Source organism: Orcinus orca, chromosome 1 (assembly GCF_937001465.1).
Source record: "Orcinus orca chromosome 1, mOrcOrc1.1, whole genome shotgun sequence".
Taxonomy (NCBI): Eukaryota; Metazoa; Chordata; class Mammalia; order Artiodactyla; family Delphinidae; genus Orcinus; species Orcinus orca.
In genome coordinates this window covers 51,302,325-51,315,226 of record NC_064559.1, presented here as the reverse complement: position 1 = coordinate 51,315,226, position 12,902 = coordinate 51,302,325, and the positions used below count along the sequence as shown (strand labels likewise).

The 12,902-nt window shown below is 34.3% G+C and overlaps 1 protein-coding gene across 13 annotated transcripts in view; it reads left to right on the top strand.

Moving 5' to 3' along the window:
• Positions 1 to 12,676, top strand: part of TOR1AIP1 (torsin 1A interacting protein 1) — a 52,076-nt gene extending 39,400 nt beyond the window's left edge. For 7 of the 13 annotated variants that reach the window (XM_033428191.2, XM_033428195.2, XM_033428188.2 and 4 more), the window contains 6 exons: positions 646 to 687; positions 1,219 to 1,287; positions 2,125 to 2,145; positions 7,304 to 7,348; positions 7,701 to 7,757; positions 10,135 to 12,676. In XM_033428191.2, coding sequence (XP_033284082.1) covers positions 646 to 687; positions 1,219 to 1,287; positions 2,125 to 2,145; positions 7,304 to 7,348; positions 7,701 to 7,757; positions 10,135 to 10,922 — 1,022 coding nt within the window. In that variant the 3' untranslated portion in view covers positions 10,923 to 12,676. The remainder of the gene's footprint in view (positions 1 to 645; positions 688 to 1,218; positions 1,288 to 2,124; positions 2,146 to 7,303; positions 7,349 to 7,700; positions 7,758 to 10,134) is intronic. The other 6 variants (XM_049700413.1, XM_033428192.2, XM_033428193.2 and 3 more) reach the window with 3 other exon arrangements.
• Positions 12,677 to 12,902: the final 226 nt, after the last annotated feature.

The following is a 12,902-nucleotide window of genomic DNA, read 5'->3' as shown; positions in this document are numbered from 1 at the left end:
CATAAATTTATATTGGTACTTGTATCAGTAGCTAGAAGTAACTTGTTTCTTCAGGGCAGATTTGCAAATTTACCATGTTATAATTGTTTGTAATAACATTTTCTAATTATCCCATTGTATCATTTTATAGTTGTCCTTAAATACCATCCCAAAACATGAAGTAGCATCTTGCACTGCATAACTGCTTTGCAGTGTTCACAAATTTGCTTATATAGTATATACCGTTATATATGAACTGCCTGGGTTTATATCTCAGTCCTACTACCTTTTACATATGTAATCTTGGAGAAAATTATCAATTTCAGTTTACTTATTTGTAAAATAGGAATAATAGTATCTACCACATAAAGTGTGAGAGTTGATAAAATTATACTTGGTACCTGGTAAGCATTCAGTACATTTAGCTTTTATTTTGATGGTGTTGCTCTTAAAGCTGGCTTCTTATTATCCAATTCCTGAACATTTTGAAGTTTAGAAAAGGGAAAATACATATATATTGTATATGTTTGGGACTGATGAAAGAAAGGTTTGATTGTTTTTGTTTTTGGTGTCAGTAGTAAACAAGTAAAATGTTTATGCAACATCTTCATTGTTTTTATTTCCATTCTTTATTTTCTATGACCTTATCTCTGTTCTCTGTTTCAGGTCCCGACTTCACAGCTTTTGATAAGCAACCATTAGTGCTAAGTAAGTGGTTGGTTGTCTATTCTTTTATCTATCAACCCAGTCTTACTAGCCAACAAAAATTTGAATAGAATTCAAAGTCATTTTACCCTCTTTGCCTTTTAATCCACCACAGATTGATACTATATGTAATATTGGTACTCTGTGATGTAGAAATGTGTTTAGGACTACTTTACTGAAAATAATTTATTTACAAAAGTAAATGGTTAACCTTTTTCTTCTTAATTAACACCAAAGTGTTAATGAAGTTCAAGTGTTAATAAATGCAGTCATAGACCATAGCAAAGGACTTGTACATAGTTTTGTCTATTAGGGGATTATGTATTTATTTGCTGCCTTTTTTGCTGTGGGAAGTAACTCATCCTCACTGATGTGATCCTTTGACATTATCTTTTACTTTTGAACCTATTGCTTTGGTTGTTTCCCTCGCCAAATTTGTTTTGCCTTTCTGATAAATTTACCTTATAACACTGAGGTATAGTATACATTTTCAAAGTATGTGAAACGATATCTTGATATATATATCTGTCTCAGGCTCGGGATATCAAAAAAATCCTCAGGAATGGGTTGAAAAAACCACAAGAATAAGGACTAGGATGCAAAGTAAGTTGATAAATCTCTACCTGTTATTGAAGAAATTTTAAAATTGCTACCTGTTATTGAAGTAATTTTAAGTTTATTTGCTGTTTTTTTGACTATTTAACATATAAAACTGTTTAGTTCATCAGATAAGCATTTGGGTTGCTTGTGATCTCATTAATAAAGGACATTTATGATTGCTAGTTTAGTTATTTCCATCTACTTGGACTGGCAGGAGATGGACTGGGTGTAGAATGTAGAATCATGGTGTGAGAAAACCAGTGGATGATAGGTCTGTACTTGACAAATTGTCAGTTCTGTCTAGCAGCAGTACAATCTGCACATGAAAATGAAATTCTAATCTTTTGATAGTGCCTGTTTTTATTTTTAACAGTTGTTTACCGTTATATAAATAACCACTTAGAGCAGCTTTGCATACTCATTATTTTAAGTTATAAATGCTGAAATCCTCAAATTGTATTTTCATGTTTGGGTTTAGGATGGATTAAATGTCATAGAATTTAAGAAATATTGAAGAAATAAATAGGTGCGATAAAACATACTTTGAATTCAGTGTCTATCATAATTTCTATAGCAGTGTGTCCACATTAAACCTTGACTGTATAAAAAAATCCATGCCATGCCTTAAGTGACCTTTAACCTCTATCCCTTCCTTATTCCTGTAGCCACAGTAGGTCTTGAGGTCATCAGGTGTCCCTTACTTTTATTTAGATAATATAAAAATCCCCATCATATAGCTCTTGCTCACAAAATAACTAACTGTAATTGGACAAGATAACCTCTGTGGCTTTGTTTTTCTATCAGTAAAGTAGTAATGGTTGCAATTCATTTTTTCCCCAGCAGTGAAGTATTACCGTACACGTAAGTGAGTTCTTCAGCTGTCTAAAACTGAAATAACTTTTTGCCCTCGCCTTATTGTTGGCTGTTATTTTTTTTTGGCCATGCTTCGCAGCTTGTGGGATCTTAGTTCCCCAACCAGGGATCGAACCAGGTCCCTCAGCAATGAGCGTGCAGAGTCCTAACCACTGGACCGCCAGGGAATTCCCTGGCTGTCATTTCTTATTGCTGTATATACTTGCTATTAGAAGACCATTTCCTCTTAAAATTTGTTCTTCTTGACCTATTATAGTTAGGAAACCAAATATTAATTCAGCTTTTTAAGATTATGGTTATAGCCAATATCAAAAATTAAAACATTCTGAAGATCTAAGAATTACTCTTGGAAGCAAAACTGCACGAGTTTAAGTGTATATACTATGAAAAGCTCAGAGTTTTATGATGTTATTAGTTCTTAACTATATATTCTGGGTAACTAATAGCAGATAAATTACTTCCAGAAAAGTGAAGTGTAGTACATATTGTTGTCAAAAAATGTTTGCATTGTCCTCTGTTAAGACACTGTACAAATGCAATGCAGAAGGGAAAATCATTATATTGAAGGTCTAGCTGGAATGTAGAAATAGATCTTTATGGTTGCTAAATTGATAGCTTATTTATAGTATTTTCTCTGTATTCCTATTTTGTCTTAAGTTTGTATATTTGTTATGGCTTAAATAGTTGTATACTGGTTGATAGACATCTACCATATATACAGAACTTCCAGAGTTAAAGAGAAACTATATAGCAGAAATTTGCACATTCGGGTTCAGGTAACAAAATTTTTTAGATTTTTGACCACAGAAGGACTTTAAGATAAGAAGAAAGAATTTTCAATCAGAGTAGACGATTGCAGGAAGAAAGAATTTTCAGTCAGAGTAGAAGATTGCAGTGATTTCCAAACAGCCTTATAGATTTCTCTTCAATCTAACATCATTTGAAAAAAACTTTTCCTTGGCATTCCAAGTTTCATATCTTATTGTCTTAACTATACACTTCTGCCTGCTTCAGTGAGAAAAAAAAATTCATTTTTAGATTTAGGTGTTCAAGAACCTGGATTTCAGATCATTATCACCCTATGTTAGTACCAGTTCTCTGGGTAGACAGGTCCCAGTTCAGGTTTCTGCAGGTATCCAGATCTTTGGGGAAAGATAGAACCACTGTCTATACTTTTGCTGTGTCCCAGATGATAAAACAGTCAGGCCTCTGAGTCTCTGCTTCATTAATATACATGCTTTGGAACCTGTCTCTAAAAGTGGTGTAGAGAAAAGAGGAGAGTTTGGAGTTAGAGCTATTGGGTTCCAGTCCCAGATCTTCTACTAATTGAGTCATCTTGGTAAAGTCTCTTAAACTTTGTGAACCTCAATTTTCTTAACTTTAAAGTTGGGACAATAGTGCCTATAACTAGGTTATTCTAATGAGCTTATTATATATGTGAACACAATTTTTTAAGTCTAAATGTACCACATAAATAATTAATGCTTATTTATTGTTAACAATATATTGTGTAATAATCAGTAGTAATAACTATGAAAGATTCATGCCCTCTGCTTTTGACTTTATAGAGTGATTGATTGTTACCATACTCTTCATACTAGAAAAACTCTGAGCTTTATCTTTTTAAAAAGATCTTTTTTAACGGAATTTTTATTACTGTCTCTAAAAATATTTTTAATGAGAATAAAGTTTACCTTTTAGTGTGTTGCCTCAGCAGTATATATACCCTACTAAGTTTGAGTTCTTCAAATTATATAAATGTTTCATATGGTATATAATAACTGTTACTTATCTATTCTATATCATTAAAATCATCATAGAAGAGCACTTAACATTTTATGTATTGTCTCATTTGATCTTTGCAACCATGGATTAAAGTATCCAAGATAAACATTATCTTGATGGATTTATTTTCTAAATTGTTTCACATACTCTTTAACTGTAGGTTAAACTATTGAAGTATGATTGACATACATTCATTTTGGTTTTTAAAATATTTTGTTAAAGTATAGTTGATTTACAATGTTGTGTTAATTTCTGCTGTATGGCAAAGCGATTCAGTTATTCATATATATATTACTTTTCATATTCTTTTCCATTATGGGTTGTCACAGCATATTGAATATAGTTCCCTGTACTATACAATAGGACCTTGTTGTTTATCCATCCTATATATAATAGTTTGCATCTGCTAATCCCAAACTCCCAGTCCATTCCTCCCCTACCCCCACCTTCTTGGCAACCACAAGTGTGTTCTCTGTGTCTGTGAGTCTGTTTCTGTTTCATAGATATGTTCATTTATGTCATATTTTAGAATCCACATATGAGTGATGTCATATGGTATTTGTCTTTCTCTGACTTACTTCGCTTAGTATGATAATCTCTAGGTCCATCTGTGTTGCTGCAAATGGCATTATTTCATCCACTTTTATGGTTAATATTCCATTGATTATATATATACCACATCTTCTTTATCAATTCATCTGTGATTGACATGCATTTAATGTATACAACTTACGTATTTACTGTATACAACTTGATGAGTTTGGAGATAAGTATATACCTGTGAAACCATCACCATAGTCTATGCCGTGAACATATCCATCACCTCCAAAAGTTTTCTCCCACCCTCTTTATTTATTATTATGTGTGTGATAAGAACACTTAAGATCTACCCTCGTAGCAAATTTTTAATATATAGGACAATAAATATAGGTACTATGCTCTACAGTAGATTTCTAGGATTTTTTCATCTCATTTAACTGAAACTGTGTACCCTTTGACTGATATCTCCTGATTTCCCCCTCCCCCAGGCCCTGGAAACCACCTGTTTCTATGAATTTGACTAGGTTCCTCACATAAATGATAGTATGAAGCATTTGCATATCTGTATCTGACTTATTTCATTAGGATAATGTTCTCCATGTTGTCCAGAGTGGCAAGATTTCCTTCTTTTTTAAAGCTGAATAATAATTCCATTGTGTGTGTATGTGTGTGAATACATGTATATGTATAAATACATCACATTTTCTTTATCCATTAATTTGTCAATGGACATTTAGTTTGCTTCCCTGTTTCGGCTATTGTGAATATTACTGCAATGAACATGGGTGTGCAGATATCTCTCCAAGGTCGTAATTTCTGTTCCTTTGGATATATATCCAAAAGTGGGATTGCCGGATCATATGGTAGTCCATTTTTAACCTTTTGGGGAACCTCCATAATTCTTTTCCATAGTGACTGCACCAATTTATATTCCCACCAACAGTGTACAGGGATTCTCCTTCCTCCACATCCTCTCCACATACCTTGCACTTTTGTTTTTTCGATAATAGCCACAATACATTTGATAATGTGAGGTGATTTCTCATTGTGATTTTGATCACATAAGTCATGTGCTTTTTAAGTTTGATGTAATCCCATGGTCTATTTTTACTTTTGTTGTCCATGCTTTTGTTGTTATATCCAAGAAATCATTGTCAAGGCCAACTTCAAGAAGCTTTTTCCCCGTGTTTCTTCTGGGAGTTTTATTGTTTCAATTCCTAATTTAAGTCTTTCATCCATTTTGAGTCGATTTTTGTGTGTGGTATAAGGGTCCAATTTCATTCTTTGTATGTGGATATCCAGTTTCCCCAGTACCATTTACTGAAGAGACTATCCTTTTGCTATTGTGTAGTCTTGACACCCTTGTTGAGGATCAGTTGACTATATCTTCATGGGTTTATTTCTGACTTTCTATTCTCTTCCATTGGTCTATATGTCTGTATTTATGGCAGTATCATAATGTTTTGATTATTCTAGCTTTGTGATATATTTTGAAATCAGAAAGTGTGATGCCTCCAGTTTTGTTCTTCTTACTCAAAGTTGTTTTGGCCTTTCAAATTTGGGGTCTTTTGTGGTTCCATATGAATTTTAGGATTGTTTTCTGTTTCTGTAAAAAATGCCATTGGAATTTTGATACAGATTGCACTGAACCTGTAGATTGCTTTCGGTAGTATGGACATTTTAAGAATATTAATTCTCCATTCCATGACCATGGGATGTCTTTCCATTTACTTGTGTCTGCTTTAATTCCTTTCATCAGTGTTTTAGAGGTTTCAGTGTATAATGCTTTTACCTCCTTGGTTACTCTTATTCCTAAATATTTTATTCTTCTGATGCTATTGTAAATGGGAGTTTTTCTTAATTTTGTTTGTGTTAATTTTGTTTTCTTAATTTTATGTTCTTATGAGTTATATGAATGTTACATATGTTTCATAATAACTGTTATTTAGCTATTCTCCATTATTAATATCATCATGCACTTCACAGCATTTTCATATATCATTTGATCTTTGCAACCATGGAATGAGGTATTTAAGATAAACATTATCTGATGGAAATTTTTTTTTTTTAGTAAGACAGTTTTAACTTTGGTTACCTAACTTTGAAGCTTCTAAATGATGCCATTTCCTAGACTAACCTAGTAATTGCAAAACAATATGCCTTTAGAGTTAAGGTTGATGTCATTTTGTTTCATTTGAGGTTTTTTGTCATATGACCAGAAATAAGGCTGTTTCTGTAAAAATATATATAAAATAAATAAATCAGCAATGCTAATTTTATTCCTCCAGTTTAGTCCAGTGTTTCTCAAATGAAAACTGTTGATAAATACTAGGAAGATCACTTATACACATAAAGTTATAAAACTCCAGGCAAGTGCTAGATGACAGTATTGGTAATGTAGATCATACAGATGAGTAACTCAGCCTCTTCGCTTCCTGAACCCTGTCGTTCCATTTCCTCTCTCTTAGATGGCTATGCCAAGGAGGACGGAGAGGAAAAGGAAAGAGCTTTTCATTTGTTTTCTAAAGTATGATGGAAATAGAGATTTGATGGAGTTGTGGGAAAATTATTTTTGAAATCTGTTGTTTAACCACGAAGCTAAAACAATTACTTGTCTATTACCAGAAATGGTGAAAAGTTTTTCAGTGTAATTTCTAAAATATTACTGATATTTGAAATGGTCAGAAGCACCAGAGGACGTATTTGAATCAGATTGAGGTAGAAATTAGTGAAGATTAAGATTGAGTTTTACCTTAAAACCCCTTATCCAGAGAGCTCAGTAATCCATAATCATATTTTGTCCTTCTTTCCCTCTTTACAGCATCATCACCAGGCAAGCGTTCGATATATGGCAATTTTTCAGATGGTATTATTTGTTTCCTTTTATTATAGTTGTGCTTATTTTCTTTGTCCTCTTTGTCCCAGAAGTTTCACCACTCCCATTAAATAATTTGGGTCAAGTTCTTCAAGGCTTTCTCACAAAACTAATGTGTTAAGAGTATGCTTTGTACTCGACCATTACATTAATTATGAAAGAAATCAATCTTGTGTCTCAAGCAGCTGTCAATCTAATAGACACTTGAATCTTCTGCTTTTTCTTCTGTTTCTGACAGATCTCTGCCTTATTTTCTCTTGGTGAAATTTGTATTCTCTTTTTCTGTTGGAAATACTGAAATTATGAAACATAAATTGATAGTCTTTATTACTTCTATCATTAGATGACGGTGTTCAGAAATCAGAGCTTGGAAACCAATCTCCATCAGCCTCCAGCCAACGTAAGTTTGTCTATTCAGCTTTCATTAAACGAGTCTCTAAAATTGGTGAACATAATGATTTTTTAATTTTTTTGACACCAAAGAACTTCATGCTATTTGAAGAATTATATTTTAAGTACTTCAAAAGAAAAAGTATATATTTTACCAGCAGCAAAAGTCTTTAAGGACAAACTCTGTGAAAAAACATCTGGCTTTCCCCTTTACTTTATTATCCATAAGACCAAAAGTGAAAGTTAACAAGTAAAGCAACTAATACTGTTAACCAAGTGAACCTTGTTGTCAAAAGAAAGATGCACATAGCATGACATAATGGGAATACCATAGTTTTTTAGAGTTCACAGACCTGAATTTGAATTAGTTTGGACCACTTACCTTCTGTATAGCCTTGAGGCAAGTTTCTTTAGTTCTCTAAGCCTTTTTATTTTCTTGAAAGAGTACTAAGAAAGTAACAGTGATTCTCAGATTCTTTGGTCTCAATACCACTTTCCACTAGCAAAATTAATAAGAACCCCAGAGACCTTTTTTAAAAAGAGACTTAAAAAAATATATATGAGTTATACCTGTCCATATTTACCTAGAGATTAAAATTGTAAAAAAAAATTTTAATGTTTGTTAGTTATTTTTAAATAATTTAGTAAGGAGAGTGGTAGATTGCTTTGTATTTTCTCTGATCTCTAATGCCTGGCTTAATAAAATGGAGCTGGAGTTTCATTCTGCTTCTGTATTCAAACTGTTACAATATATTGGCGATTTGGGGTTTTTTAAAATTTATTTATTAATTTATTTTTGGCTGCATTGGGTCTTCTTTGCTGCGCACAGGCTTTCTCTAGTTGCGGTGAGCGGGAGCTACTCTTCATTGCAGTGCACAGGCTTCTCATTGCGGTGGCTTCTCTTTGTTGCAGAGAACGGGCTCTGGGTGCACAGGCTTCAGTAGTTGTGGCTCACGGGCTCTAGAGCGCAGGCTCAGTAGTTGTGGCGCACGGGCTTAGTTGCTCCGTGGCGTGTGGGATCTTCCCAGACCAGGGATTGAACCCACGTCCCCTGCATTGGCAGGCGGATTCTTAACCGCTGAGCCACCAGAGAAGTCCCAGTCAGTTGTTTTCTTGAAAACAACAGGCTCACATTGTTTGTTTTCCAGAAAAAGTGTCCCAAATATGAAAGTTTGACTAACCAGTTTGTCACTTGTCTTTTCAAGTAAAAATTCTATGAAAAAAGCACTATTTCAGCTCACAACTCAGTTGCACAAAGTTCTTTTCTTTGAGACAGCCATATACTGTTCTATGTAGCAGAAGTGCTTTATATATATGTCCCATTTCTTCACATAGAATGTTAAGATTTCTACTCAAGGTTGAGTTCTAATAAGATAAATTCTTTTAAATGCTTCATGAAGGATGTCCTTAAGTGAAACTGATAACCTGGAATACATGGCCATGAAGAATACAAAGACAGTCCTAGTTTGGTGCTACTGCCCTGTGATTCATCTAAAGCATCAGTTATTTTTCCTACCATGGCTTTTTACACCATCAGTGCAGATGTCAATATGGTGGAAAAAGGCAAATAAGATCTTAGTGTCGGGAGAATAGTTTTAACCTCAAGGACCCCCTTGAAGAGATCTTGAGATACCCCACCAGTCACACTTTGAGAACTGTTGCTCTAGGGGGTCCATGGTACAATTATTAGTCTAAAGCAGTCAATAAATAGGAAGTGTAAAAATACTGTTGCTGTCATATTAAATTATTAAATGATGTGGTATATGAGAAAGTGCTTAAACTGAAAAGCACTAGGTAAATGTAAATTCATATCATCATTACCAGTAATAATTAGGAATGAATTGCAAACTAAGTTTTACCAGTGTTAACTTGCATACAGCAAAAGATAGGCATCAGTGCAATTAAAGGGACAGCTAGCTATTATATGGAAGATTTCACTTATAATGCATCCTTTTCTTTATTCCTTTATATACATAAACATTCCACCTTGGATAATAATCCATGTTAGTTTCTAAATTTAAAACTATTTTGTAAAGTGTCTTTTAATATTGTTTACCTCCCAAATATTAGCAGTAGTAATAATAGTTTTGCTTTATAAATTGTATTCTTTCTGACTTGCACATGCCATTACATATACTTAAATTCTACTTTTTCCTCTAAGTCTCTTTATCATTTTGACATTGAAGAGACATGTGCATACTCATACAAGTAACTTAAAACACATGTGCTAAATTATTTCTTTAAGAAAGTAAATTATCAGCTCCCTTCTTTAAATTCCTTCCTCTCTTATCTAATGTTTATAAGATTAATATTGGCTTTAAAAGTCACTTGCTCTTGAATCTAAGAAAATAATATTTGTGTCTATCATTTCTTTTTTTCCTGAGCAGAAGTGACTGGACAACCCCAAAGTGCATCTTTTGTCAAGGTGAAGTGGTGGTGGCCCCTTGTTCTGATAGCTGGTCTTCTCATTGGGTGTTTTTTGTACACTCGTACTCCTGAAGCAGAAACCACTGCTGTTCAAGAGTTCCAGAACCAGATGAAACAACTTATGAATAAGTACCAAGGTCAAGATGAGAAGCTGTGGAAAAGGAGCCTAACATTCCTGGAAAAACATCTTAATAGCTCCCACCCTCGGCCTCAGCCTGCTATCTTGCTGCTCACTGCTGCCCGAGATGCTGAAGAAGCACTCAAGTGTCTGAGTGAACAAATTGCCGATGCCTATTCTTCCTTCCAAAGTGTTCCTGCAATCCGGATTGATGGGACGGGCAAAGCAACTCAAGACAGTGATGTTGTCAAACAAGAGGTAGATGAGGAACTGAGCAACGGATTCCGAAATGGCCAGAATGCAGCTGTGGTCCACCGCTTTGAGTCATTGCCTGCAGGCTCTACTTTGATCTTCTATAAGTATTGTGATCATGAAAATGCAGCCTTCAAAGATGTAGCCTTAGTCCTAACTGTCTTGTTAGAGGAGGAGACACTTGGAACCAGTCTAGGCCTAAAGGAAATTGAAGAAAAAGTGAGGGATTTCCTCAAACTCAAGTTTACCAACTCTGATACACCCAACTCCTACAAACATATGGACCCAGACAAATTGAGTGGGCTCTGGAGCCGTATTTCTCACTTAGTCCTGCCAGTACAACCAGAAAATGACCTGAAAAGGGGCATCTGCTTATAAGAGGAGACAGAAGAGAAAATCATGTCTCAAGTTCTGAGAATTTTTCAAACTTTCTAACCATAGACAGGATCCAGAGCTCTTTTTGAAAGAACTGGTTTCTTTTTAAAGGAGGTTAAGTTCTTAAGTAAACGTGGAATATCTAAATCGTTTATTCAACCTAATTATCTGTTTTTTGAGAGAATTGTTTCCTTGTTTCCATTGAGATCTGTGTGAATGATATCTGAGGACTGTAAATTATATGCAGTCCCATAGAGGATCTGCTTAGATTCTGGGTTGAATCATTATTGCTACGGTATGACCAGTGGGAGGGATTAGGCTCCTTCCTATGAATCCACCCAATTTTTTAACTTAGATTTTTTTCACAGTTTGTCGAGTTATTAGTAAGACAGCTCCCTGAACATAACTGTGGGTTTTCCCTTTTGTCCTCTTCTACATCGTTTAGATGTGAATTCCGTAGTCAGCTTCTGCTTATAGGAACAAAAATAATGAAAGACCATCCGAGTGTGTGTTTGGGATTTTTGGTTTTTGGTTTTTTCCTTTGATTTTGGAGGATAAGGAGAAGGAGACATGGGAAAAGTTGTGGAATGGGGAGAGAAAGGGGGGAAAAAGTCTTCAAGGTGAAATGTTAAAATAAGCCACTGAGGGAATTCTCTGGCGGTCCAGTGGTTAGGACTCCACACTTTCAATGCCGAGGACCCAGGTTTGATCCCTGGTCAGGGAACTAAGATCCTGCAAGCCGCCCCACGTGGCCAAAAAGAAAGCCACTGAGGCTTAGGGTTAGTCAAACATAGTTATATGAACTGCATTCTCAGTGAATTCTGTTGGGACTTGTTTCTCACATGTCCTTTTTTTTCCTTTAAGAAATTTTTATTCCTCCCAGAGATTTTGAAGCATGTATATGATGAGGTTTAGTATATTTGTTCACTTGGCTCTTAAGAATGGGTAAGTTCAGAGCCATTTATTTTGGTCATGTCCTGAAAGTTTTGTTAAGAAATACAGTTTCAGGAATTGGTAAACCATTTGTTAACCAGCTCTCCTGGGCTGTTGAAGAAGGATTTGATTTTCTGCATGTCTACTTGTTGCATTCTGAGTCCTTTAATGACACTCTTGTAACAAGAATAAAGATTTACAATGCACGTGATAAATTCTACTAAGAGTGCCTCAAGCGAAAAAGAAAGTGAAGTTTACCATATATGAAGAATGTTAAAATGTACTACTGTACATTACTGTACTACTATAGAATTTCAGTTTTAACTTAGCATCACTAACAGCTTTCTCATCCGTCAACTGCTTTGGTTTTCTTAGAAGCTTAAAATTCTGGATCCACTTTATTTTTTTATTGTCTACAAACCTTTAAATGAAAATATTGTTTTTAGAATACTAGAGCCTGTCAATGGCTTCATCATTTACCTTTTAAGGATCCCATGACTGGTGGTAGAGTACAGTCTCGTTTCTTCCCACTAGGACTACCAGTATTCATAAATTTATACCCCTTATTGTAATTTGTTCCTGACTGTCAGAAGTCAAATATTCTGATTTATAGAGGATTCTAAAACAAGAGTTTTTGAAAAGACTTATTTTATACCTATATATATTATATGGAGAAACATGTTTTTTTAAATGTTTCATTGACCAAAATAATTTTAAAGTAATTAATATTACTTATATCAGGAAAAATAATTGTAGCAGCTGATCTGTAAATGACTTTAAAAGCTATTTTAGTAATTTAAATAAATTTACTTTCTTGGTTTGTACTCTTGTGTGTCATAAACTTAATGATTCATATACCTTTAAAAGAAATTATTCCTAGAGTTTTCTTTACACTTGACCAATTTTAGTGACTTCTGCTAGGAGAAACAAAGGCCAAACAAAGAATTGCAGCCACTCACAAGTACACTGGTAGGAAATATAATCAGTGTGATTTTCTGTTTCATCCAGGGATTTTGAATTATCACTAAAATGGAATTAGTTTAGGTATTC